The sequence below is a fragment of the Accipiter gentilis genome, chromosome 24 (assembly GCF_929443795.1).
Source record: "Accipiter gentilis chromosome 24, bAccGen1.1, whole genome shotgun sequence".
Taxonomy (NCBI): Eukaryota; Metazoa; Chordata; class Aves; order Accipitriformes; family Accipitridae; genus Astur; species Astur gentilis.
The window spans coordinates 13999928-14026773 of NC_064903.1; the positions used below are offsets into that span (position 1 = coordinate 13999928).

General features: G+C 56.3%; 1 protein-coding gene across 15 annotated transcripts in view; it reads right to left on the minus strand.

Moving 5' to 3' along the window:
• The window catches only part of DLG3 (discs large MAGUK scaffold protein 3), an 85724-nt gene that overhangs the window by 3260 nt on the left and 55618 nt on the right, over positions 1 to 26846 (minus strand). For 3 of the 15 annotated variants that reach the window (XM_049827362.1, XM_049827358.1, XM_049827364.1), the window contains 13 exons: positions 25357 to 25513; positions 24793 to 24895; positions 18711 to 18825; positions 14703 to 14879; positions 13890 to 13965; positions 13209 to 13308; positions 10217 to 10258; positions 9430 to 9480; positions 8515 to 8616; positions 8162 to 8334; positions 7484 to 7593; positions 6416 to 6507; positions 2090 to 4626 (listed from right to left, as the gene is read on the minus strand). In XM_049827362.1, the coding sequence (XP_049683319.1) occupies positions 4520 to 4626; positions 6416 to 6507; positions 7484 to 7593; positions 8162 to 8334; positions 8515 to 8616; positions 9430 to 9480; positions 10217 to 10258; positions 13209 to 13308; positions 13890 to 13965; positions 14703 to 14879; positions 18711 to 18825; positions 24793 to 24895; positions 25357 to 25513 (1405 nt within the window). In that variant the 3' untranslated portion in view covers positions 2090 to 4519. The other 12 variants (XM_049827361.1, XM_049827366.1, XM_049827363.1 and 9 more) reach the window with 10 other exon arrangements.

A 26846-nucleotide genomic window follows, 5' to 3' on the forward strand; every position in this document is an offset into this window, starting at 1 on the left:
AACACATAAGGTCAGGGGCTACCTAAGGATTCTTCAAGGAAAGAGACAACTTTAACATGATGATAACTTTACCTGCTTCACAGCAGATGCTTTAGTGCCACGTATCCTGCTGTAACAGCTTGAGGGAAGCAGAGAATAGCAGTCCTTGAAGGTTATCCTGCCAAGCATCATTAGCAAGAAAAGCTGTATCTAAGACAGCTACCCAGGTGCCTGCATCTCAGGCACCAATAGGGAGAAAATTTTTGAGAAAACTATTAAATTCTTTTTAAACACCTCTTCCCGTAGCCTCACAGATCCCATGCTCGTCTGCTTAACAAGGGCCAAGACAGTTAACCAACCAGAGCTGCCCACAGAAGCATAGACATGTTTCTCTATAGCACAAGCAGCTTATGGTCTAATTTTCTAGAAGTGTCTTAGGGCAGATTAGTTTCATGCCTGTTGCAGGCATCTGTAGCAGGACATCTTGGGAGAGAAAAGAACCACCCCACCCCCATTTCACAGTGAGACAGGACCATTACCGGGACAATGCTCTGCTATTGTATGGCCCAGGACATTAGCAAAGTCCTGGTAGGTAGAGCAATTCGCCCTTAGCCAGAAAAATAGCTCGTTAAAAAGCTTCAAAAGAGCAAGTTCTTCTTTCCCTTCATGCCAGCCTCATTCTCTCAGCATGTGGGTTACTCTTCCAGTGGTTGTCTCCACCTTACAGGAGTGGCATGATCTATCTGAGAACATAACCCCACATTCCTCTCCCCACTGGAACCTTAACGTTTCACTGTCAGAGCAGATCAAGATGACACATCAGCTCAGGACACATCATGGATTGTCTAGGGAGAAATGTCTGCAGATCCACATACTGCAACTTGGAGTTACTGGAACTAACTCTGCGGACTGGAGAGAGAAGCCTGGCAGCTACTGTGGCAGCCATTAATGGACGTTCCTGTGATGCTTTAGATCAACTTCATCATTCCAAATCCATCACTATGTAAGGAAACTGTTTTTTGGGAGTGGTAATGCTAGCATAAGATCTGCCTAGCAACTGTTTAATCTTCCAGTGTTTTACGGACAACCACCACTACAAGACTGTTGACCTGATCAGTTAAAGGAGTTTTTAAACTGTATTTTATTTGTCCAATGAGCTTCATAAACTGTGAACTGATTGCAAAATGTATGTCCATGGTCAGTACAACACCCCTGTTCCCCTGAAATCTCACTTCTCATCTGCAGTTTGAAAGGAAAAAAAAAACCATTCAAGATTTAAAACCAAAACCCTCTCACCTTTCAATTAGCTCAGCTAAATGACAAAGCAGATTCAGGCAGGAATGTATAATGATACCCCATGAACCACATTTGTCTTCCAGTGAACACTCCTGGTCTCTGCGTTTAAAGGTACTAGACAAAGATACTAGTCTTTACAACTTTCTTCTCTCTGATGTCTAAACAGCATGTTAAACTGTAAAAAGATATTCTATGCTAGCAGGACTAGGTAGTTACTTTGCTGTCTTTATATCCAATACAGGAATAATTATGTAGCAGCATGTAAACCTTACTATTTGATCAGCATTTGTAAAGCAAACTCCCCACAATTCAAAGTGTGACCCAAAATACATTTATGGTGTCAATTCATCAGAGCAGAGTCAACCTGTGTTACAACAATCCAACGAAAAGAGCTTTTCAGTGGCCTGGTTTCAGCTGTAAATAAGCCCACTTCCTTTCTTCTTCCCTTTTTTTTTTATTTACTTTTTTTTTTTTTAGGCAAGTTCTTAGTGACACCTTATACTAAAAAAAGCAATTTTTTCCTGTTTTTTAAAACCACCGTCAACGCTTAAGTTTGCTTTGGAGAGACCATATCAATAGTTGCTAAGATCAGCGCTAAAAATACCAGATCTAGCACACAATGAAGGACTCTACAAGAAGGTCTCAAAGCCAGGGTTCTTTGCAATTCTCTGTTTATTAAAAATATATGCCTCCTTGGAAGAAACACTGGTAACCAACTAGTGTTGTCATGATCGATTCGATACTGTCAGCTATGCCATGGAGTACATCATCTTTTTCTCCATGTGACTTGATGAGAGGGAGACAGGCTATTAGGGGAAAAAAAAAAAAAAAAAAGACAAAAAAAAAGACAGGAACAGTGTGACTAGCATCTTAAGGACTTTTGTTTCACTTACTCCACTTCTCCAGAGACCGCTGTTTATAGCAGCCAGAGCAGGACCAGCTGGGCAGGGGGCTAGATGCCGAACGGGAATCCATTGCCAAAGTTCACTCCTTTAGGGTCAGTCCCACTGACAGCAGAATCCTTCCTGCCCTCCACTGCACTAGCAGCTGCATCTCTTCTGCAGCACTTTCTGTCCCAGGAAGCTGCTTGGTCCCCGCAGGGCTCCTTGTGATGCAGGATGAGTAAAGACAGCTTCTCACCAGACAGTACATGTACAGTCTTACAGCAGTTCTTGTTCACGCTGAAAACCGGGGCCTGTGCGCACCATGTACTGACTGACACACTAATAACCGTTACCTTCAGGAAAGGGGACCAGCACCCCGCACGTTCACTTACCCCTATAAAATAGGGGAGAGAGAATGGGCCAAGACTTACCTGCTCGTGCTCGTATGGTGACCTCCTTTCTTCTGGTGCGTGGCACTGTGTTCGAGAAACAGCATTCACCAATTCTTTGTAAGGTGGGAGCGCTCTGCTACCTGTATTATGAGTACCCAGCAACATAGCTCCTTCCCAAAGGCTGTGCAAGTTTCCCCCCAGCTTCACACACGGCTCTGTTCCCATGATGGAGCCCCATTCACGCGTGGAAGCCAAAGTGTCCTCAAAGACATTTCTCATCTTAGGGCCAACTGTCTCAGCACCAACAGTTGCCTCGCTTGAAAAATCCCAGTGCACAGCAGATGGGTGCAACTCTGATCCCCCCACCCCACAGACCTGCGAGCACAGGGCACCCAATTTGCTTTTCTAAGGTGACCTTGAGAGAGGGAGCAGAGCCCAATTTCAGAAAGAGGATTTATGCAGAGATGTCAGAGACAGAACCAGGCGAGGCGACCGCCCAAGCCTCAGCTCCCAGAGCAGCTGCTGTGCTGGAAGGATGGCCCTTCCACTGGGAAGGCCACCACCACCACCTGCATGCAGCAGAGCCAGGAATTTGGCATGGAGCAGGGAAGAGGGAGGAAGTTCTTCAATTCTGTTACTGATTTGGAAAAGTGTGAGTGTCCATCCAAGGCACAGCGTGGGGCTTTTCCTGCCAGTGGCTAACGCAGAAAGGAATGTGAGCGTGCTGCCACAAGCTAAAATGGGTCATTTCACCTGAGCCCACAGGTACCGGGCCAGCCCAATGTCCCAAGTTTTCCACAGCAACACAGGTCAGCAAGTACATTTGTTCCATGTGACCGGTAGAGTATTTCCTAACTAAACACTGCAGATCTAGATTCTAGATTCTATTTACAATAGAGCCAGCTTAAAAAATAAGTTAAAAAACTGGATTTTATACCCATTCAGTTCATTATTAACAAGAGAAAAATGGAATAATGAAAAAAAAAAAGCCAACACACCAACACAATATGGTTTTGGTTTAAAATCAGCTTAAAAAAATAGAACCAAAAGGAAACCTCTCATGCAAACACATAAGGTGGTGTGTAAAACAATGTGCAATTTAATATGTAGTATCATCCATTCTCTTGTTCTGCAGCCTCCTGCTGAGTCTCCCAGCCTCACTCAGATGAGCTGCTGCTCCTTGCTGTGTTACTCTGGACCTCTGGTCCCTTCTGCACAGGCAGTGTACCAGTCTCTGCTCTGCCTCATAGGCCTGGGGCAGCTGGCAGGAGGCTGGCCACAACAGGAGATGCTTCCGAAGCACCTGGTACCGTTCTGAGCTCTTCTTGCCCCAGTGGACTCCCTATGCCCAGCGGTTGGGACAGAGAAACTAAAAGATCCTTGCAATAATACAATAACTTTTGAGAGAGGTCCCTCAGGTTTCCTAGTCCACATACACACACATATATATAATATATATATAATATCTCTCTATATATTATATATAAATTACATATACAGATAAATAAAATGCTTTCTACTGCCTTTCTGTCACACTGTTCAGAGCTGCTAGACAGTCACACTTGGAAAAATGCCCCTGGAGCTCTGATACTAGCTCATGTGCTCAGAGTCCATTGTTTCACTTGTTTCTTATGTTAGTCCTTAGCCACCTCCTCCCATCTTGATTCTCAGTTTAGTTAATAATAACAGTAATAATAATAATAATAATAAAAAACGACCTTGAATGGGTTCTCATCTGTCTCTAATGGAGCAGTGGGAAGGTCCATGCAGGAATGGTGGGAACAGTCACGTGATGAATGAGATGAGTTCATCCCAACAAAAGAAACAGGACTAGAAAACTCAATTTTGCGACGATCTAAAAAAGGGGGCAGGAATAGTTTTCATATCCCTCCCCCTTGGGGCAGAGGGCTTAGGCGGGGTGGGACTTCAGAGATCTTCTGCTCACAGGGAAGCAGGTGGGGGACATCTTCAGAGTTTCTCTGGGGACGGGACCCAGATGTAGTGCCCGGACTGGTCCTCAATGATCTGTTTGATTTTGCTGTAAATCTCTTCAAGAGAGTCTCCTTGTACGATGGCTGGAAGAGGAGAGAACAAGCAAGACCCTGAGCATCAGGCAGCGCTGTGCCTTCGTCACCATAAGCTATGGGAAAGGCCTTCACTCTGCACCAAAGGGGCCGGTGTGGCACGGCCAATAATTAACAAATGAGACAACCTGTGTCAAAGGAGCTGTAACAGGCACATGATGACACAGAGGGTTAACCCAGTGTGTCCAAGGAGATTAGCAAGAGCTGATCCCGAGCTGGCAGGCTCCTCAGGCGTGTGAAGTGCCGGCCAGGTTCTCCACAATGGGCTGCTAATCAGCTTTGCAAACTGTGTCACGCCACCACGCTGAGGCTGTGGGCAGCTGGCCCTGGCACGGCAGCTACTCTGCCGCAGTGAATGGGAGGGCCTCAGAGATTAGCCAGTGTGCACCGAGCACGCACCCCAAGGTGCCGGATTTGTCCATCCCCTCTGGTCGGCTGCTGAAGGATCCTTGTGTTTATTGCTTCCTCTGCTGTGGAGTGGGAATCGCAGCACCGTCAGGCTGGAGAAGGCCAGCTTATGGCTGTTGCTCCCAGCAGTAACTCTTGCCCGAAGACAAGTGACAGTCTCGCTGCTTAGTACAGACACAACACGAAGCACTTCAACTGTGCTTCCTACATTGTGGAGGGGGAAGATGCACATGGAGGGCCAAAGCTTTCTGGTAATTCAGCCTGCCTCTGTAGCCCAGCCAGTACCATCCTCCAGCATCTCTGTTCCCTCATTGTAAGCTCCTGGCACAGAATGTGCTACAGTGACCATCCTTCTGGCCATTGCCCACTTCTTTCGACAATGGGTTTTAGCCAAGAACGTTCCTTCCCCAGGTCAACTTCAAATTCACTGTCCAAGTGCACAATGGCATGCCGAGGGTCTGGCAAAACCATGGCATGTGCTTCCTTTGCGCTCTTCCTGGAAGAGCAACTGGCAGCTCTGGAACTGCTGCCTGGGACAGGAGGTCTGGGGAAAGCTTTTACCCTGTTTGTACCCATACGTTTGCTCAGCTGAGGTCCATTTTTGGAAAATATTCTGCTTGGGATTTTTCCCAATAGCTGTTAGGTGGGTAATACAGGGTTTGGCAGGATTGTCAATCCTCAACTTTAGAAGAAAGTTAGAGGAAAGTTAGAGACAGCTTCTCTGCTTCTTCACGTGCCCATGATTTTCCAGACTTAATCATGTTACAAACATTAGTTCCTTAATGCACAAGAATGCCTGTGTCATGAGCAGTTCATCTCTGCCGGCACAAAGTGCCAGGCAGCCCCTGACTGGCTCTTCAGCAAAGACTACTTAGGAAGCCAGCCAAACTTCCAGTCTTTTTTTGGGAGATGTTTTGTAATAACTCAGGACAGTCTCCACCATTTAGGTCACTAATTTTTTATCATTCCTCTTTAAAATGACTCTCTTCTCTTTTTGAAAATGCTCCCCTTTCCCCCATGCAGGGAGTTTTATTTCCTGTAGCCTTGTAGCACCCTGAATCTATGCTGTGCTTCCCCTGCTGGGGATTTTTTCTTTTTTTTTATTATTATTAAAGTTGGCGATAACCTTTCACAAACTCTGAAAATCCTGCCTGACAGCTTGTCTCCTTCTCTAGAGCTGGTTTACTCTTATCTACTGATCTTGAAGCAGTCCCTTTGCAGAGCCCTGCTGGCAAAGTGCCATTTCTTCTTTGCTTTGATGAAGCTGGACATTTTCCCATGACCCTGCAGTACGACAGTGCTGGCAGAGAGGTCACAGCTACCAGTGAGAAAAATAAAATAAATCAGATACAAGCCTGCTCAGGACACTCACCTGTAAAATACTCTCCAAACTCTTGCTCGAGTTTCATGGCTTTGTCAAAGACCTTGTTGGCCTGTTCGTATGTCTGTCTCCGGTTCATCTCCCTGCCATGTACAAAAAATAGAGACTTAGCTCTTTTTCTTAGCAATGAGCAGAAGCAAAAATAGCCCATGGAGCCAGGGTGCCTGGGAAGCCTCTGCACACCAGGAATGGAAGCTGTGCAGGACCAGGCTCTCAAAGGCAGGACCCTTCCCCACATGCTCTTTGCTGCCTTGGTACTTCATCTCAACTCCCAACAGTTCTTCCCATCACCATCCCCACCCTCTTCACCATAGCACAGAGGTGGACTCAAATCCAGACAATCCTCTGAATTTGCAAGACCACTGCAGAATTCTCCCTGCTTTTCCAGAGTCTGTCACCACCCTCCTTGCCTAGGTTCCCTCATCTTCATACAACACTCAAATAAGCAATTCGACCCCTTCTGGCTTGAGAAGGGGGTTTCCCAGTCCCCTCAGTGCCAGCAGAGTCTCTTCTGATCTCAGAGTCCATCTGAGCTACTGAATCTCCTCAGAGACAATATTCTCTATCGCTGCTTGGAAGAGATGCAAGCTATCTCCTTTCCAGCCTGTGCTCCCCAGGGCCAGGAGCAACAGGACAAGCAAAAGGTCCCCCTTAGGCACACAGGAAACATCTCCTCCCTGTTCCCCAGGCTCAGCCACCATCCAGCTGTGATCCACTGCTACAGGCTGTCAGCAGCTCTTCTGGCTGGACTCAGGGCCCAGGTGAGCAGGTTACATCAGGCACATTTGGGAGCATTTTTAGATTTCCCATGGATAATCCTCTTTGGGGTGAACGAAGGGCTTTAAGCCAGAGCAATCCATGGAACCTGGATGCACCATGGCATTAGACGTGGAGGGACACTACAGAGACAGCAATGGGCCCACCTTCTCTTAACAAGGGACTTCAGCACCTGCAGCAACCTCTGCTGCTTTCTAAAAAGCAGAGGCAGCACACATAAAAACCCCAAACATGCCAGAGCTGCTCACCCTGGAGAGGCACAGAACATGGTGTTGCACTTACATGAGAGCTTCAATGGATTTTGGTTTGATGAAAATGGCAATGGGATAAAGTTGTGCTTGTTGCAACCTCTTGATAGCATTGCCAGACACATCCAGTATGCAGTGTTTCCCCTGGAAAGGAGATGATCGGGATCAGACCTACCCACACAGTCTACTCTGTGAAGAAAACAGCTTGCTCATAGAGATGTGCTTACAAAAGAGAGGAGCCACAGAGCTGAAACAGCAGTCCTGAGACACAAGCCAACTCCCAGTGGCCTTATGTTCCTGCCTGCTTAGGGCAGGACAGCAGCAAAAGGGACTGAATCTTTCTCTGAACCTGTGAAACAATTTACAAGGCATCGGCACACTCCAGTACTCCTGCGGAGGAAACGCCACTGCTTCGCAGAGGGCAGCTGGGCACCTTTGCCCTGAGAGCTCCCGAGCACGAGGCTGGTGCCACCAGTGCCAGGCTTTTGTGTGGAGTTTGGATGACAGATACGACAGTGAGGTGGAGTAACATGGCTGAGAAAAGCAGCCACATGGCTTGGCAGGACTTTGGAGGGAGGAGAGGCTCGTGCCATGCTTGCTTAGCATGGTTACAGCCCTTCGTTAACAACACAGGGAGAGGAGGGGAACTGCTGAATGCGTCCAGGTTTGGGCTGGATGTGTCCCAGTCCGAGGAATGCCACCTGACACTCACCCTCTCTGCCACTGCCCGCACTGACTGAATGCTGGTCCCATAGAGATTGTCATTGAACTGCCCAGCCTCTATGAACTTGTTGTCCTGGATGTCTTTCTCCATCTGTTCACGGGATACGACAAAGTGGTAGTCTTGTCCATCCACCTCATTCTCACGCCGAGGCCTGGTAGTGTCTGGAGGAGAGTGGGCATTGTGAGCCAACCCAGAGCGCTGTATGCCAAACCTCCTGGGAGGGAGAAAACCCACCCGTGCTCCCAGCCGCATCCCCATGCCACGGGCTAGACCCTGCAAGTAGCAGAGCCGCCACTTTCCCCTCCCTCCAGCAAAGGCATCGAGTGCCAGCTAGGACTTACGGGGCACACAGGAACCAAACTTGTGTGGGAATTCAGAGATGAGGTCGTCGTTAATTCGGTCCTTCGTTGGCCCCAGGATGATCACTGGCCTCGCATAGTGAACTGCAAACAAGAAGCACAACCTGAGGCCCAGTCTGCGTTGTGGGCAGCTGACCCTACTGCCACTTTTGGCATCAGGCTGCCCTTGTCCTGCTGGCAGTGGGTGCTCCTGCTCATATGGGCACCCAAAGGTACCTCCTCCACATGACTTTATCTCTTCCTAGTAACAGTTGACATCTCCTTCCCATCTGACCCAAACCATCTGCGCAGACCCGGGGAAGGTGCTGTGGGTCTCTGGAGGCACGGATCAGCAAAGATGCTCCCTTGCTCAGGTCAGGAGCCAGACAACCAGGACAGCTGGGCAAGGATGCCACAAAGCTGGGGGAATGACAGAAGCCTAAGAGTCTGATCCAGCTTCTGGCAAGGGGACACCACCAAGGCTGGGACTATTCAGCCTGTGGAAGGGTCTGCAAGGATTGAGCATCAAGCAGGGTTAAAATGCTGAGGGCTGGGGTGGGGGTTGCTCTGCATCAGGGACCTGGCCAGAGGCAGGGAGGGATAATGCTGTCCTCAGCTAGGGACTAAAGCCCAGCTCGGTTTTAACTCTGGCTCTCTCCCTTGGTCTTGCAGACCAGGTCACAAGTCTTTTCTGTTGATTAAAAAGGGGTGACCAAGGCCAGGGAAAGCCCCACAAGGCGGCGTGCATGCCTAGCTCCCCTGCTGCACGCAACAGACAAGAAACTCCACTTGTGTTCACCCGGCGTCACGCTGGTACAGCAGAGAAGGGGAGGAGGTCGCACCGGTCACCTTGGCTGTGCCAAGGACACAGGTGCCCACACTGGAGATGGCACAGACCAGCTCAGTGCCAGGACTTACTTTCTTGCCGCGTCACCGGCTCATACGACAGGATGGTGTCCTCTTGTCCTTCTGCAACAGAGCCAGGGAGAGGCAGGTGAGCACTCGCAGCAGCTTCCCAGCCCCTCTGCACTTGCGAGGAGCTAGCTCCCGCCCCTGCCAGCCTCCTGCAGCCCTGGGGACACCTCCAGGCTGCCCTCGTCACTCTTGCCAGCTGACACGGAGTGTGACAGGCATACAGTTACCAGCCCTTGATCCGCATCATTAATTATTCATGTCCCAGCTCTGGGTCAAGCCTCCTTTTTCCCTCCCTGCTGCTGCAGGCTCAGGGCCCACTGGGACGCACTGTCCTCCCTGCAGGGTGGACAGCAGATGTGCTGCAGATATTTAGAGGCCCCGCTGGGGATAAAGGGAGCATTTGCTGCAGCTGGACCCACATGTTCTTGTACAGGCTTGGGCTTCAAGAGCCACCAACGCTACAGACCTGGCCTTGGCCCACTGCTTCCTGCAGCAGGTACTCAGGATGGGGGACCACCGTGGACTGGGAATCCACAACCCAGCCTTGGAGCAGAGCCCTGCAGCCAGGACAGAGCAGGGAAGCAGGCAGGCTCACTCCTGCCCCGCAGGCCCTGCTCCCCCCTGGCCCCGAGGGGGGAGCAGCAGCATCTTGGTGTCACCAGCAGAAAGGACCAACCTCTGAACAGAACCACCACCAGGACAAGACAAGATGGAAGTGCCAAAACATGCACACACATACACACATGCACATATGCACAGGGGCGGGAGAGCAGGCGAGACGCACACTTACTGGAACTGCTCTCGCTGTCACTGGTGTTTGATGTCACGCCCTCTGCAAAGCAACCAGAGAGACCCCCTTCAGAAGGGGCACAGGTGGAAGGCACAGGGGCAGCCCAGCTGTCACCCAGCACTACTGACCCAGGGCAGGGTAGCACCAGCCTCCCAAAAAACCCACGGCCCAGCACCTGCTGGGACGAGCCTGTGCTGCATGGGCAGGGCAGCATCTCTCACACTTTGCTGGGAAACCAAGGACGTGCAGGGGGATGCCTGGCTACTCTGGGGAAGGCAGGGGTGCCAGGATGGGGCTGCCTGGCAAGCATGGGCAGACGTGCAGGTGCTGGGCTTCCCAGGCCAAGGGAGCGAAGATGGAGTGAGTGCATGGGGAGGAGGGTGCTGGCGGGAGGGACGGGTGCAGCATGCACATGGGGGGCAGGGGAGGGCACGGCTCAATACCGGCACTGGGATGGGGGACCCTGCCTCTAGGGATGGGGGTCAGACTCACAGAGACAAGACAGTGACAGGATGGGACAGAGTTTGGGGCTTTGTTTGCTCAGGCTGATCCCAGTGCTGCAACCGCCCCACAGAGGCTTGCTGGCGGCTGCTGCCTGCGCCTGGTCGGGCTCTGCACCGGTCAGGGGGCTGTGGAGCTTGGCGGAGGTCTCACACCCAGCTGGGAGGGCTGAGGCGCTCCTGCCATCATTGTTTTGCAGCTCTGGGTACATGGTGCCCCAGAAAAAGGTGGCAACACTTCAAAACGCTGCCACCTGCCCCACTCAGAGCAGGCCCATCATGGTCATGGCCATCTCCCACCCACACCGGCAGTGGCTCCAAGTCTCTGAGCACTAAACCAGCAGCCAGCTCAGCTAGGAGCAGGAGGGAGAGGAGGATGAGGAGGTACAGCTCACCCCAGGTGCGGTGGGCAGCCCTCAGCTAGGCGCACTTAGGGCACGACCAACATCCCCAAGCAAACTCCGCTGTTCCCTTCCACGTGCAGCAGCAGCACCTCCTCAAGCCCAGCAGCCTCCGCTGGCAGACACGACCCCCGGCAGAGGAGCAGCACCCGTGGGGCTCCTCCTTCCCCGCCCCCAGAGAAGCGCAGCTGCCCCAGCCGAAGCCCGGCTGTTCCCCCAGCACCACCAGGCATGCCAGCGACGGAAAGTGAACAATGTGCATTGAAATTCGACTTACTCAGGTTCTTTGCTCCATAATAATCGTCACTTAACCCAGGGAAGTCCTGATTTCACAGACAGCGAGAAGAGGGAGAGGGGGAAAGAAGAGAGCGCGGGAGAGGGCAGTCAGAGGGATGGGGGAGACAGAGCCAGACCAGCATTAGTGACAGGAGTGCAGAACGGCCCAGAGCTGCAACTGCAAGTGAGGTTACATGTTTTCAGAGCTGATGCCATCAGCCCACTGCCAACATCTCACCTTGGGCGGCTGGACCCCCCCACCAAGCTCATCCTCTCTGTCAAAGAGCCCCCAAAGGCCACCCTGGGTCTGGGGACAGCAGGGCGACCACAGCAGTGTCTGCTGGCACCGAGCGGTTGCAGCCCCAAGCTGCTGGCAAGCAGGGCTGAGGTGTTTCTCCGTGATGCCTCATGGGCTGTGCTGGCAGGGCACAGTGGCTCTCCGCTCCCCTGGAACAGCCCGGCCGCTCTGGGGGCAAACACAGCATAGCCAGTCCTCTTAACACGCAGCAGGGGGGTACATTTTTCCCCACCTGCATGTGTTAGCTGCCCATGCCCCAGTGCTTGCATGGGCTGTGGAAACATGGGGGAAGGACCCGCCACTGCAAGCTGGGATGGACAGTGGCAGAGCACAGGGAGGGAGCTGGCTGCAGGTCTGTGACACAGGCTGGCAAAGAGCGTTGCCTGCCCCATCCCCATGCCATACGTCACTGTGCTGCAGGGCTGGCCAAGAGCAGCATCACAGTGAGCCCCCAGCTCCAGCATGGAGCTGATTGGAGCCCAGCCACATCCAGGCACTACAAGAGATACCCAGACACACAGATTTAACCTTCACTGCAGGCCAGAGGCTTGTGCTGACTGCTAAGCTCACTGGAAGCCAGCGCCAGCCTGGCACGGGCAGCAGACGGATGTGGGCAACCCGTGGAGCAGCCCAGCATCAACCTCCTGCCCCTGCATCATGCCCAAGACAGCGACCAGAGGGGAGGGGATGCGCTTGCTGTGCTGGCACCGGGGCAGAGACACTGCTCTGCCTTACCACCTCCTCCTCCCCAAGGTGCGAGGACTGCGCCTATCTGTCTGGATGCTTGCTGAAGGAATGCATACAATTTAGCACCTGGAAGGAGAAGGGGCTAGGTTTGGCGAGCAGCTCCAATGCTGCCCACATCAGGATTTGGGGCAACATGCTGAATGCCCTGCCTTTACTGGGAGCCCCACGGTGCTGCCAGGTGAGAGCTGGGGACCTCCCAGAGTCTGCAGCCAGCTACCAAAGATGTGCCTCAGTCACGAGTGGGCAGCTCTTCCACCAGTGAGGGCGTGGCTCCCCCATGCCCACAGGGTTTAACCCACAGGAAGGGCTCTCGGACAGGAATACATAGCTGCGAGTCACTTCTAGGGGAGACGGGGAGGGCAGCTGGGACCTCCCCAGACTGTCAGCCCTCACAGGGACAGGAGAAACTCTGCAGGCAGTGGCCAGCCCCTCCCTTGGAGGGGAGCAGCCCTTGGCAGGCGGAGGGAGGGAGCAAAGCCCGCAGCAGAGGGGAGAGAGCAGGGGGAGACAGAACAGGAGGTCAGGCAGGTGTAAAGTTGGATGAAAGGATGAAGACATTGAACATGAGAGAGAAAGAGAGCGCCAGCCCGCAGCCGTTGCTTTCGTTTCAAGCTCTGGTTTCTCCCTAGCTGCTGGCACGACTGTGGAGCACAGACCCAAACACGGGCAGATGCCAGGACCCCTGTCTATGGAAACGTGCCGAATCTCTCCCCCCAAGGCAGGGGACCTGAGGGTCGCACGCTTGCCCCCTCTGGCCAGCTGCTACTTACGTTCCTGTCCGCTGCTCTCCTGGGCCAGGTTCTCTTTGCTCTTGTAAAATGGAAACTTTCGAGAGAGGCGGAAACTCTTTTTACGTTTCGTTTTGATCGACTGAAGAACATGGAGATGGAAGGGAGGACAGAAAAAACATGTGGGAAAAATTAAAATGAAGAGGCAATGAGGAGCTGTGTCAGGGCAGTTACCCTCAAATGAAATCATGGAGATTACATGAAAACTGTAATGCAGGAAAAAAATTAAGCATGGAGAAAAATGTGGTAGGGATGTTGGGAAGTTGACAGGGCAATCAGCAGCTCTGCAGGGGTAGAGGTCCTTTCCTTGTCCGCTTGCTAAGTGCTCTGCACAAGGGGTGAGGGCAGCTGACTTCACCTGCATAAGCTGCCTGCAGTCCACTCCCAGCCACAGACCTCGGTGGGACATGCTCTGCTTCCCCACCACTCCAACCAGGGGTCCTTCCCCAGCACTTTCACACCATCCCAGGCGCCTCTGCTCTCCCCTTGCACAGTCACAGAGGATACGTGCTGAGCAGATCCAGGCCTGGGGCAGGTCCAGTCACACTGTTTGCTTTGGCATTGCTCCAGCTGCCCCACTGGCAGCTCTGGCTGCTGGGATTCATCCTGCCCCCGCTAGCTACTGGCTCCGGGCACCCCGCTGAGCCCCAGCTCAGCACTTACCCTGTTGGACTCAATCATGCCAGTCCTGGCGTGGAACTTCACTGTTTTCAACCGCGCTCTCTCCTTCTTTTCCACCCTGATCGGAAGTTAAAGGGGAGAAAGAGCAGCTAGTCCCATGCGTGCACCCTCCGTGCCACCCATGTGGCTCCGTGCACCCTTGAGTGGTGGCCCCATTGGCAGAGGGCAGCTCCTTCCCAGAGAGGCATGGAGGTGGAGCCACCTGCCCAGGGTCTGGCCAAAGCCAGTGTCTGCAGGAACAGGAGAGGGGACAAGCCAGCCTTCCTGGGAGGGGTGGGATGGAGGACAGAGATTGCCTTCAGGTCTGCAGAGCCAGCCCAGTGGCAGCCAGTTCCTCTGCTGGCTCCAGAGGACAGGGGCAGAGGAGGGGGCTCCAGAGGACAGGGGCAGACAGAGGCAGTCAGCTCCTCTGACTTCCCATCTCATGGGACCTGGCTCACAGAGCTGGGCAGGCTGTCAGAGGACACAGGGAGCAGCCCGCAGCCACTGCTATGACTCTGCTCTCACTGGGAGCCCCAGGCTGGCTAACACTAGCTTTCCATCCCCACAGCAACCACAGAGGGGGCCAAGTGCTCCTCTCCTCACCTAGAGTCTCACCCAGCTTTGAAGAACATCTCCCCAAGGAGACCCACACAGAGCCACAGCTTGCAACCAGGTTGCCCTTCATGCTGCAGAGCCACAGAGGAGCTGGTGGGCTGGGACCACAGGGAGATCCCACTCTGAGCTGCAGGGCTTGTGGAGGCTGGGGAGCTCCAGGAGCACCACATGTGACAGCTCCTGCTGATGGACACTCACCTTTTCTTGCTGGGTATGACCCCAATCTGCTCACTCTCGCCGTGGGGTGTGACAAGCCTGGCTTGCCACCACTCATCGTCAGAGGCGTTGATAACATGTAGGATGTCCCCGTAGGAGAAGCTGAGCCCCTGGCTGGGCAAGCAACTGTCCCGGGTCCGGTCGTAGTCAAACAGGGCTCTGCAGAGGAGCAGAGAGAGGAGTGATGCCTTCCCTGAGCATGGCCAGGCAGTGAGAACAGCAGCACTGCCAACCTCCTCCAGCACTGCCACCTTCATACCTTAACGGATTTAAGCCCAAGCTTTGGGGAAGCCTCCTGATGAGGCAAGTGGCACTGTGCAGCCACCAGCACACCTGTCCCACTTGGCAAGCTCAGCACAAGCCCTGAAGCATACAATGCAGGAATAACAGTGCTGGACCAAAACAACTCGCTCTTGACCTTAGCTGCGAGAGACACGCGAACCACAGGCACATTGAAGGCGGCTGTGGTTAGCGAGCAGGTGGAGCTCATGCAGCCTCAAGAAAGCAGCAGTGTACAGGAGGCAGTGGGGAGCTGGGGTGCAGGGCTACTCCCCACCATCCCTCCCCAGCGGCTGTGAGGCCAAGGAGCGGGACAGGTTCCATCAGACTCCACTACTGGTGAGCGGTTGCACAGGCAGAGACCATGGCACACTGAGCACACACTTTATTTACGTACTGGGGTATGTTAGTCCAGAGCCTGTGAATTAGGAATGCATCTGAGGGTATTGCATCTGCAATACCCATGAGAATGCATCTGCTTCTACAACTGATCCTTTTCAGACTCCTAAATACTTCCCAAGAACAGTTTATTTAGTTTAAAATTATCTTCAATATTAAACTAACCAGCTACAGAAAAGATTTTTTTTTTTTAAACTAGGAGTGCTAATATCCTTCCTGCGCACACTTTATCACACACAGCATTGCAGCCTGTACCCACAAGCTGGTCTCAGTGGCTTCATGTGCAACTCCTTCTACTAATGTCAGATCTCAAACCATGTCTGCTTTGGTATATCCACTTCGCAACAAAACAAACCAAGGGAACAGTCACTAAAAGCACCACTGCTAGCAGCACAACCCCTGTGTTTGCTCCTGGGTCATCGGCCCTGCTCACCCCCCAGCCTGACACGAGCCCAGGCACCACAAACACTCACTGGCTGCTGGTTTAATCCTGGCACTAATGGGCCTTCCTCAACCAGGAGATACACCCTCTGCCCCATCATTACCCCCTTCCACTGCAGGGACTCCTAAGGGGGGTCTGAAAGCACACGGTGCAAATGGCAGGGCCAAGGGACCACAGAGCAGGTCCCTGTGAAGTAGCAGGGCTGGGAAGGCACTTCTTCAGCCAAGTCCCTGCTCCAGCGCTGCCAGGGGTGCACCGGGCGATGAAACTTTTCAGGTGACTTGGAACTGGGTCAAGGCAGCTGGTCTCTAATGGGGAGGAGGAGAAGAGGGGCTGCTCCGTGGCTCAGGGAGGGCTCTTTGGGATGAGACCCGATGCAGCCCTATACATCCAGGTACTTCCAGCTACCAGGTTGCTCCTCCTTTCCCAGCTTGCTCGGGGATGGGGCAGCTCTCGTGCTCAATCCCTCTGCACCCAAGCGTGGCCTTTGGAGCTCGCTGGAGCTGGCAGCAAAGCACCACAGGGTGTTTTGGCCAGAGGAAAGCAACCCTCACAGGCAGCTCCTAACCAAAAGATAAGGCTGCGAGTGGCCAGCAGGCCCCTGCCAGGCCAGCGCCATCGGGAGCAAAGCACAAGCCAAGGCCCCAGGGAACTGGTCAGGCCGGTTCCCGAACTGAGGCAAGCTGCAGGGCGCCCTGCCCACAACCTGCACCCTGCCCTGCAGAGCAGCGCTGGCCCCGCAGCTCCCTGCCTCCTCCCACAGCAGTCACCGGCACCCCAGGTTAGGCACAGCAAGATTTGTGCAAGGGCCGGACACCTGCAAAGCAGAGGCAGGAGGTATTTGCTTCCCCAAGACGCGATGCTCCTGGAGACCAGACCCTGGCTGCGTCGGCACCCAGGGCCCACCGTGGCTGGGTGCTCTCCGGGGCGTACAGCGTGCAGGGGCCGCACGGCAGCACGGTCACTCTGCTCTGCCCCTGGGCCAGCTTGCAGCACGTGGGCACGGGCAGCCAGGAGAGCAGATGGTTTGGCTGGAGGGTAGGGGAGCAGTGCCAGGGACTCGGCACGGCCTCCTCCCAGCGCCCAGGCACAACGCCTGCCTGACCCCCATCCCCGCCCAGCACAGCCCCAGCGCCACTGGACTTTGCCCTGCAGCAGCACAGGCAGGCAAAAGGCAGCGCGCAAACCTGTCTCACTCCTGCCCATGCTGCGCAGCCGCAGCTCCGAAACACCCCCAGATTGGCTCTGGCAGGCACTCGGGTGCCCGGTTCCGGCCCTATAGACAGCACGCAGGGTGCAACACAGCCTCACAGGGCTGACTCAAGCAGCTGGGTAGCAGGTCCTGTAATTGATGTCCTGTCCACAGCGCAGCAGTTGAGCTGGTTTCGGGTAAACTGTGCTCGAAACTACCCCGCCCAGAAGGGCTGGGACAGCCCAGATGCCCGGCAGCTCTCACAAGCACGTTTGCAGGTGTGTGGCCACCAGAGCCACAGAGGGTCGGGAACGGCCATGCTGGGGAAAAGCTCTGCCCTGGGATCACCCTCTCAGCAAGGCACTGCCCAGCTCCCATCTGAAGCCACCTGGTTGCATGTGAGGGGACACAGCGCCGCGGAGGACACCAAAGCCATGTGGAGGGATGCAGTAAGAGATGAGAGATGCTACAAGCAGCCCGGAGGCAGCAGGGAGCTATCTGGCTTGCAGGCATGCCCCAATAGGTGCAGCACCTATTCAGGCAGGGAACAGGAGACTCCCAGGCTCAACTCAAGCTGGAGTCAGCCTAAATCCTGCTCTACCCACGAGGGTGTCCATGGGACAGCAGAGGAGTGAGGGCAGGACTAGCAAGTAGATGTTTATCCAACACAGTGCCCAGCTTGTTGCACACCCCCGGCACACAGCCCCGAGGTGCTAAATCAAGCAAGATGCCTGCAGAGCCTCACAGGAAGGCGTGAATTGCAGGAACCCAGAGCTGCAGCTCTCCCCTCCTGCAAGTTCGGGCTTGCACCAGGTCCAGCAACAGCCTGAAGCCTCTCTGCATGGAGCAGCCATGCAGTGGGAGATGCAGGCTGAGGCTGATGCAGCCTTGGTCCTTGTCATCCTGCCCACAGGGAAGGAGAAGCATCCCCTGCTCCTGCCAGGCCCCAACTGCAACAGGCTGTGCAGGGTGAGGATTTACAGGATTATTTTAATTACCAAGTTAAAATTACACATTAGCTGTCACCCCACTCACACTGTGGCAGGCAGTAAGCAGGGCCTGCCCTGGTGGCACAGGACTCGAAGCAGTTAGAGCTGCATGGCTGCTTAACCCCTGCCTGCCCCATGCCTGGCTCTGGACCAAAAGTGCATCGAGGGCTCAAAGTCATAATCCTCCTAAGAGCTCATCTCCCCTCCAGCCAGATCCTGCCACAGCAATGGCGGGAGGAGACAGGGAGAAGTCTGTTACAGGGAGCGGTTCGAGGAGAGCATCCTGAATGCTGCCTTGAGCTGTCCAGGGCAGAAGCAGCGCTGGGTGCCCAGCATTTCCCTGTTTCCCAGTGGTCCCCAGTGGGTCAGTCTGGCCAGCAGTCACCCAGGGCTCTGTAGAGACGCCAATACTTTCTCAAGCAGAGCAGCCCTTGAAAGAGACACTCAAGTGCAGAGCACCCAGCCCTGGCGAACCAGTGCAAAAGCACCACTCTCCCTGCTGTGCCCTCTGGGCTTCATGATGCATCTATCACACTCGATTCCCTGGCCTCCAAAACACCCATCCACAGAGGTGTTACAGGGCCCAGGCTGAACCGTCCCACGCTGCATCCCGCCCTGTGGAGATATACCCATCCCACTCACCTCCAGCTGCCTGGAGCAAGGGGGCAGTAGGGGAGGCTGAGCCTTACCGGACATAGAGAGATCTCTTCTCGCTTGTCCGGAGGGAGCCGGAGCCGGAGCTCATGCTGCTGTTCATCATCTGCTCTCTCAGGTCGTGGATCTTTGACTCAAAGCGGCTGTACTCTGCAGGGAGAGAGGTGGTCAGTGCAGGCAGGAGCTGCTGCCAAGCCACCCCCGCCCCCGCCCTGCACCAAGCCGGGCCCAACTGGTAAGTGCTGAGAGAGGCAATGACAGCCCATCTGTGGGGCATCTTGCCCATGAGGCTGTCCATCCCTACACACGAGGGAGGATGAAACCAAAGAGGCTGCAGCACCCTGCAGGAGTCCAGTGGGCATCTGGAGCAGGCAGGGCACTTAGCTGCTCCCAAGCCCCTGCACAGGCAGCTTGGGCAAGGGCTGTTGAGACCTCCACTGCTACTGAGCTGCAGCTCAGCAAGGGAACAGCTGGGCAGGGCAACAAGCCACCGACCTACAGAGCAGTTCAAAATGTGCAGAGAGTGAACCCCTCCGGGAGACTGTCACCCATCCGCTGGAGCAGCAAGGCACCCCTGCAGCCATGGGGGGGTCCCCACCCACCGCTCTGCAGGCAGCGGAGCCCCTCTCCCCAGCAGGTGTGGAGAAGGGGGAGGAAAAGCACGGCCCCCGCCCACAGAAGGTGAGTGGGGAGGAGGAATTCGCCTTTTACTCCTACCTCCAGTGGCAGACACCCACAGGAGGAGCCGGGGGACCCTCCAAAAGCTGCCGCCACTGCCACCTCCCTGCCAAGCAGCTGGACAGGAGCAGCCGCCACCCCGGCGCCTGCCGCCGCGCCAGCCCGACCTTCAGCTGGGTGTAAAGGTCAGGCCGGCAAGCAGAGGGTGGAGGCACCAGCCCTGCTTACCCAGGGCCGACCGGGGAAGGTTTGAGGGGTGGTGAGCAACTGTGGCACCATGGCGCCAGGGAAGCTGCCGGCATGGCCACAGCCCACCCCAGCAGTTCTCACCAGGTACCCTTGATTTTGTCCCCTGGGCACACCCTGCAGTTACATCCCTGCTTCCCAGTGAGAGGAGACCAGACTCACCTCTACTGCAAGACTTGCCTAGAAAGCCTCGTCCACAACCCAACAGTTCAGATATGGTTTGGGTTTTTTGTGTGTGAACTGGAGCTCAGCAGCGGAGGCAAGCGCTCGCTGCAGAGTGGAGCCCCGGCAGTGTGGGGGATTGTGCAGGCTGCTGCCTAGCCCGCAGAGCGGTATCGCACAGGGGTAATGGGAATAACACACTGCTAAGAAATGCACTGCAGGCTGCGTTTGAGAGCCAGCCCCTTGCTGTGCAAAGGGAGAGGCGACTCTCGGTGCAGACACACAGGGGGCTGGGGTTATGCAGCTGCAGCTCAGAATTTCCTGACCCTACAGCTCTTCACTCTGCATCCAGACCCTCTTGGGCATCCCCCTCCTGCACCCAGCTGCCAAAGATGCATTTTTACTTAAAGACTGAAAATAAAGGTAATACACACTAAAACCGCCAAGTGGCACACAGAAACTCCACACAAGGCCCCTTCCCCTGCCATGGGACATCAAGAGGTGCCACATGCCAGGCAGGGTCAGTCCCTTAACGTGGAGGTCACCAGACCCCCGCTGACCCTGACTGCCCCATGCCAAGGGGCACCCACAGCCCCTGCCTGCCTTCGTGCTAGCGGAGGGAAACAGAGAAGCAGCCAGGCGTGGGCAAGGCTTATTTTATAAGAAAACTGAATTCTGACACCAAAGCAGCACTTTTGCACTCGTCAACCTGCACTGAGATTTTACAGAGCTCCTGGCAGAGGGAGGTGAGCTTCATCCTGCTCCACACCTCTTACCCCACACGGGGGTGGACCACAGCATCTGTGGCGCTACTCATCTTCCCCAGGACACCCATGAGCTCTTATATCCCAGAGGAGCATCTGTCAGAAGCAGGTACAGCTGCTCTGTAAACCCTCTTTGGTATGGAAGGGCTTCTTCCCCCAGAAAGCTGCTGAGCTGGGTGCTACAACCTATGTCCCCAGTCAAGTTGTCCCAAACCCCACTGGGGGCACAGACTCTCCGCGCACCCTGCGCCAAAAGAACTGCTACTCCCCGTCATGCGGGCTTGGATCCCTCCCATGACACCTTTCTCCACAAGAAGGCCAGTGTGGAGGATGCACTGCCTGGGACTGGTCAGGCAGAGAAGGGCAAAAGCCACTGGCATCAGGGTGGGGATGTCGGGAGGGCAACCTTTGGGTGCCACTGCGCTGCCAGCGACTGTGTCCCCTGCATGCAACCCAAGGGCAGGGCTCTCAAATACCCCTGCCTCGGCCAGGATGCTCCATGGAAAGGGACTTTCCACATTTTGCTGGAGTGGCCACACTGCTTGGAGGGGCTGGGAAAAGCCCACTGGCACAACAAGAGGCACAAGCCAGGCTGGATGCAGCAAACTGAAGGACACAGGGGCTGCTCTGGCTTTATCTCCCGGAGAGCAAACACAGTCCCATCCTAGGATGGGTCTCCCAAGAAGCCACCAACCTGTGCTCAATACAACTGGGGGAGGGCACAGGCCAGAGGAGCAGCCAGCCCCAAAAAGGAAACCCGCCACCTCCCTCCCAGCACAGGGGAGGCAAGGTTACTCCGGGATTGAGCACGGGATGCTCCCAGCTGCCACCGGCCCCTCCTTGTCTCCATGCTGGAGCAGCCTCTGAGACAATTACCAGTGGATAACCCCCAGCAAGCAGTGCTCCCGCCTTTGCTCCCTGGCTCATAGCCATCTTGCCTCTGCATCCTGGAAGGAGATCTCCCACGTAGCCAAAACTCACTGGGAAGCTTGCCCACAGCACACTGGGGAGGTGAGCCATGGCTGATGCCCACCTCCCTGGCATTCCCACGGGACCCAGGTGCCAGACATGTTCAGGGCACACTTACCAAGACTGAAAAATATGCAACAGGTGACCTGGCACCTCTTACTGCAAGTGCCACCGCGGTGCTGTGCCATGCACCAGGAGGGCCAGGACTTTTGCTATTCCCACTCAGCACTTCGATAAAAACACCATTCCACTCTCTTGCCACTCTTCCCTTCCCAGGGTGCAGGTGCCCCTGGAGCTGGGCCTGATCCTGCACCCCGGGGTGAGCTCAGTGCTGGGAGCAAGATACAGCTCTGCATGCCTGAGCACACACAGGTCACACACCATTAAGATCAGGCAGGGATTGCCTGCCTGCACCCGGGGTCCCCAGCACTGGCACATGCTCATGTGGTGCGCCTGCAAATATAACCAGCGGAACCAACAAGACGGTGGGTTTGCAGCTGATTTCTGGGCACCAGGGGACAGTGCAAGGGGAGAAGGTGCTGGCAGAGAGGGGAGCTGCATTGGAAAGCAACCCCGGAGCACGCATAAAGCCTCGTGCACATGCCCTGCTCTCTCTGGCATGCAAACCTGCCTGCTCACGGCCAGGCCAGCTCTGCCAGGCCATCAGCAGAGCCCAGGGATGCTCAGCCACAGGCTCCAGACCAGCCACCTGCAAATCGACCCCCAGCTCCATCCTTCCCCTCCAGCCTGGCATCTTATCACCCTGACCCCACACACCTTCCAGCTGTGGGGTTAAAGTACAGACACCTCCTTGCACAGGGCGCAAGTGCCGCAGGCCCAGGGGAGCGGAGGGGACCATGGCCATAGGGAAAGCTTGGAGGCTTTTAAAAGTGATCACGCGGCCCAGCCACTTCCCTTTGAGCGGCCAGCTCGGAAAAATGCAATCACGTGAGTTTTTGTATTTTCAGGGCAGGAATATCAAGGCTTTGTTGTGTGGGGCATGAGGAGGGGGAACTGCCAAATGCGAGTGCTGGTGACAGCAGCAAGCAAAGGTCAGGGGGAGAAGTACTCAACGGGAAGGGACCTCACAAATAACTCAGTGGTACCATCACAGGGAGCAGCCGCCTCCTCATTGACGGCATGCAGCAGTGGTCAGAGGTGCTGCACCAGGTGCAGGTGCTCAGAAGAAAGGCAGGATGGCAGCTCTTCTTTCTATCCTTCCCTGGTTTTGATTCTTTCCACTCCTAGTGGCTTGCAGGACTCCAAAGAGAGGGCACCTCATCCCCCCAAGACCTGCGCAAGCAGCCCCTCTGCTCCCTCGGAGCCCCAGTGAGGTCAGATGTAGAGCACACATGCACTCATCCAGCAACCCCTGGGCAAACCCTACTGCGCTCATGTACAAGAGACAGGTGCCATCCTCCGCCTCTATGAGCGGAGAGGAACTTCTCAAAGCCCCCTTCCATCAGCACCTCCTCCTTTGGACATCCTATGATCCAGCTTTCTTGGTCTTTCCAGAGCCATGACGCACATAGAAAAGGCAAACATTTCGGAGCACACATCCCCTGGAGGGGACCCAGCCTCACCCACACCTGGGGTTCATGCCAAGGAGAGCTTTCTCCTTGGCTCCCAGGCCTTCAAGCCTCCGGAGCGCTGAGGTCAACTCCCAAGGTACAACAGCCTGCGTTTCAGAGCAGCAACCCTACCCCCTAGGACAGACGGCTGCAGCCTGTGTGCCAAGTGCTGCTGGCTGCATGTGCCAGGAGCCATCGCGGACCCGGAAAGCCACCGGCTACAAAGCACCGATATTTCAGCCTTGGTCTAAAGGGGTTTCAAAACATTTTGTCCTGTTTGACATTTAGGAACCGCTCTTGGTTGGCGTCTTTGCCAAATCTCAAGTGGCAAAGGGAGCCAGATATACAAGAACATTAAGTGCTTCCTGGAAAGAAAGAAAAAAAAAAAACAAACCAGCCAAAACAAACAAACCCCACACCCACAGCACGCCCCTGAGCAGCACTAACGGCTCTGCACCCCAATGGCCTCTGCCACGGGACAGAGGAGAAACAGCAGGCACAGGCACCCGCAGGGCACTGCCCAGCAATGCCACTGAGGAGGAACAAGGCGACGCACAGGCAAGGGGCGGCACGTTGGCCTCGGTGGAGAGGACCAGAGCTGCTGGAGACAAAAAACCAGCAGGGCCCAGGAGAGACACCTTCATTTAGGGATGTGAATTGCTGCATCCTGGCACCGGCACAGTGCCACTCAGGACATGGCAACAGCGTGGCAACAGCCCTGGGAGCAGCTCCCGGCCCCTTGCCTGCTGGTGGGATGCCCTCCCCGGTGCTCGCCCTTCCAACCCACGGGTGACACTTTGGCCCTGCCAACCCGGGGAGGGTTTTGGCAGGCAGCTGCCAGCTTCCTTCCCACAGCCACTGGCTGCCCCACGCGGGACCACCAGCCCCCCGCACCTTTGCCGAGGAAATGAAAGGCCAGCGCTAAGGAAAGGCAGTCGTCGAGGTAGCGCGGCGGGCGGGATGCTCATAGTTGAGGACGAGCCCGCACCCAGCACCGAGGCCTCGGTTCCAGCCCCGCGGGCCCGGTGGTCGCCGGGGGGAGGGTCCCCGGAGCCCACCGCGCTGGGCGATGCCGGGGGGAAGAGAGCCGTCCCCCGGGACGAAGGGCGGTCGCCACACCCGCGACCCCGTCCGGAGCACCCCCGGGCCCGCCAGCAAGGCCCACGGGACCCCACGGAGCGGGGCCTCCTGGCGACGCCCTCCGGCGAAGAGACACCCCCCGCCCCCTCCCCACCGGAGACGCCCCCCCTCCCGGCGAGGCCCCCCGCCGGCCCAGGCCCGGAGAGGGCGGCCCGGCCCGTGTCGCCGGGCCAGCCGCGGGGCCGGGGAGGCGCGGGTGAGGTCGGCGGAGCCCCGCTCACCTGCAGGCCGGTGGGGGGCGGCGGCGCCCCCGGCAGCAGCCCCGGAGCCGCCCGGCCCGCACACAAAGCCGCGCAGGCACCGCCGGCGGGACGCCACCGCCCCGCCCCCCCTCCCGCCGCGCCGGCCAATCGGCGCCCGCACCTCCCCCCGCGCACCTCCCCCGGGCCCCGCCCTCCCGGGCCCCGCCCCGCGCCAATGGGCGCTTCGCCGGCCGCCCCCCGCCCCCTCCGGCCTCCCGCTCCGCGCGCCAGCCGACGCCCCGCCCCCTCATCTGCATGCGGCGCCCCGCCCCCAGCCCGGTACCCGTGGCCGGTCCCGTTCCCCGCGCGGGCCCCGCCCCCGTTCCCGGTTCCCGCTGGCAGTACCTTCGGGCCGGTACTGCGCGACGATGGTCACCGTCTGCCCCGCCCGCTTCAGCGCCGCCGCCGCCTGCTCGTGGGTGGCGTTGCGGAGGTTCACGCCGTTCACCTGCCGGGACAGAGCGGCTCCGCTGGACCGGACTGACCGGGGCTCGCACCCACCGGGTCTGCCCTGCGCCCCGGCCCTCGGCACCGCTGCCCCTGTCCCGGTACTCGCGGTGCCCACACTCTCAGCCCCACATCACCCAGCCCCAGTGCCCCCCAGTACCACAGCTGCTACCGACACCCCCAGTAACGGCATCTCCGGTACCCGCCCCCGGCCGGCCTGGGCATCGGGGGCGCCCTCCGCCGGCAGGCGGGCAAGGACCCGGCCGGCCCCTGCTCCACCGCAGGATAGGTACCGGGCAGGCCGCTTCTCTGATTCGACGCACCCAGGGGCCACGTCCACGCCGGCACTGGCGTTGGACCCTGCCAACCGCGTGCCGGGTGGCAGGGGACAGGTGTCCTGTGGGCGCCCGCCCGGGGCTGTGGGAGGCCGTGGAGGGACAGCGGGCGGCCCCGCCGACTCACCGAGAGGATGCGGTCTCCCCTCCGCAGCTCACCGCTGAGGTCAGCAGGGCCTCCAGCCAGGATGAAGGACACGAAGATGCCCTCGCCATCTTCCCCTCCAACGATGTTGAAGCCCAGGCCGGTGGAGCCTTTGTGCAGGATGATTTTCCGGGGCTCCCTGGAAGGACAGACACAGGACAGGGAGACATCAGGGTGAAGAGCAGCGAAGCTGATGACAGGGTCGGCTGTGCCTGGGCTTCCCGGCACACCGGCGGGGCTGGAGTCGCCCCAAGTGCGACCTGGCGTGACTCAGCCCTCTGCCATCAAGGACGCTGATAAACTGGGAGAGGTGCAGGCAGTTGCATGAGTAACGAGACAGAGCACGGATGGAGACAGAGCATCTGCCATGAAATCACGCACCGAAACATCGGACTGTGAGGCGCCATCAGATGCCACAAGCCTGGGCATCAAGGATGGCATGGCTGTGCCAGGAGAGGGAGATCCAGCCCCTCTGCACCCGTGCAGCACGGCAAGTGTGTCTGCAACTCCACGCACCCCCATGCCACAGGCCCTGCATGGCTCAACAGAAGTCCTAAATTTTTCGATGATGACTTAATTCTTTCACAGCTCAAACAATAGGCAGGCAAAGGCAGAAAGACTGCCTAGCATCGCAAAAATCCTGCATCAGTTTTCATCTGGAAAAAAAAAAGAAGTCTGATGGGAATAAGAGCAGCTCCCAGCTCAAGCACTGGATTAAAATAAGAAGGAATAAACGACACCAGACAATTAGCACAGGCTGGCGGTGATTGTCAGCCAACATGACACTGTGGACCATCAATGTATCTGCTGTGGTGACCAGCTGGATCCCGGGTGCTCCACAGCAGGTACCGCAATGACCAAGGACCTGCCAGTGAGCTCAGCAGCCTGATCAACCCTGCGCTTGCCGGGGAGCAGAGGGAGATCTCCAGGGTGTGCAGTAGGAGAGATGCTGGAGCCCCAGACATGGCACTGTCTGAGAGTACCCATGGTGGACCCTAAAACGCCAGCAGACTTCTGCTAAGAGGACCCTGGGGCACTAGTGGGGGCTGGGCCAGCTGCCCCCCCCCCCCCCCGCTGCCAGCGACAGCAGGGGAAGGAGTGGGGCTCTTGTGGCATGAGAGGAGCAGAGACCCAGGGGAATAAAGTTTGGCCGAGCAGTCAGCACAAAGCCCTGCAGCCTGGCAGCATGCTCCCAGGCCACTCTTGCAAGAAAACATCTTATTCAGCCCCCAGGGCCAGCCTGGAGCATCACGGCCATCACCTGGGCAGATAGAGGAAGGTTTTGATGCTTTCACAGATGCAGGCGGCAGGATTTACCTCCAGGGACACATGCCAGCACCCCAGGAAAGGTGTCCCACCATCCTTTCCCATGGGGGAGTCCTGATGGGCTGAATGTCGCTTTACTTCAGGCAACCACCTTATAAGGAGCAATAGGAACAGGAGATGGACAGATAGAAGTGCAGGATGCCTTG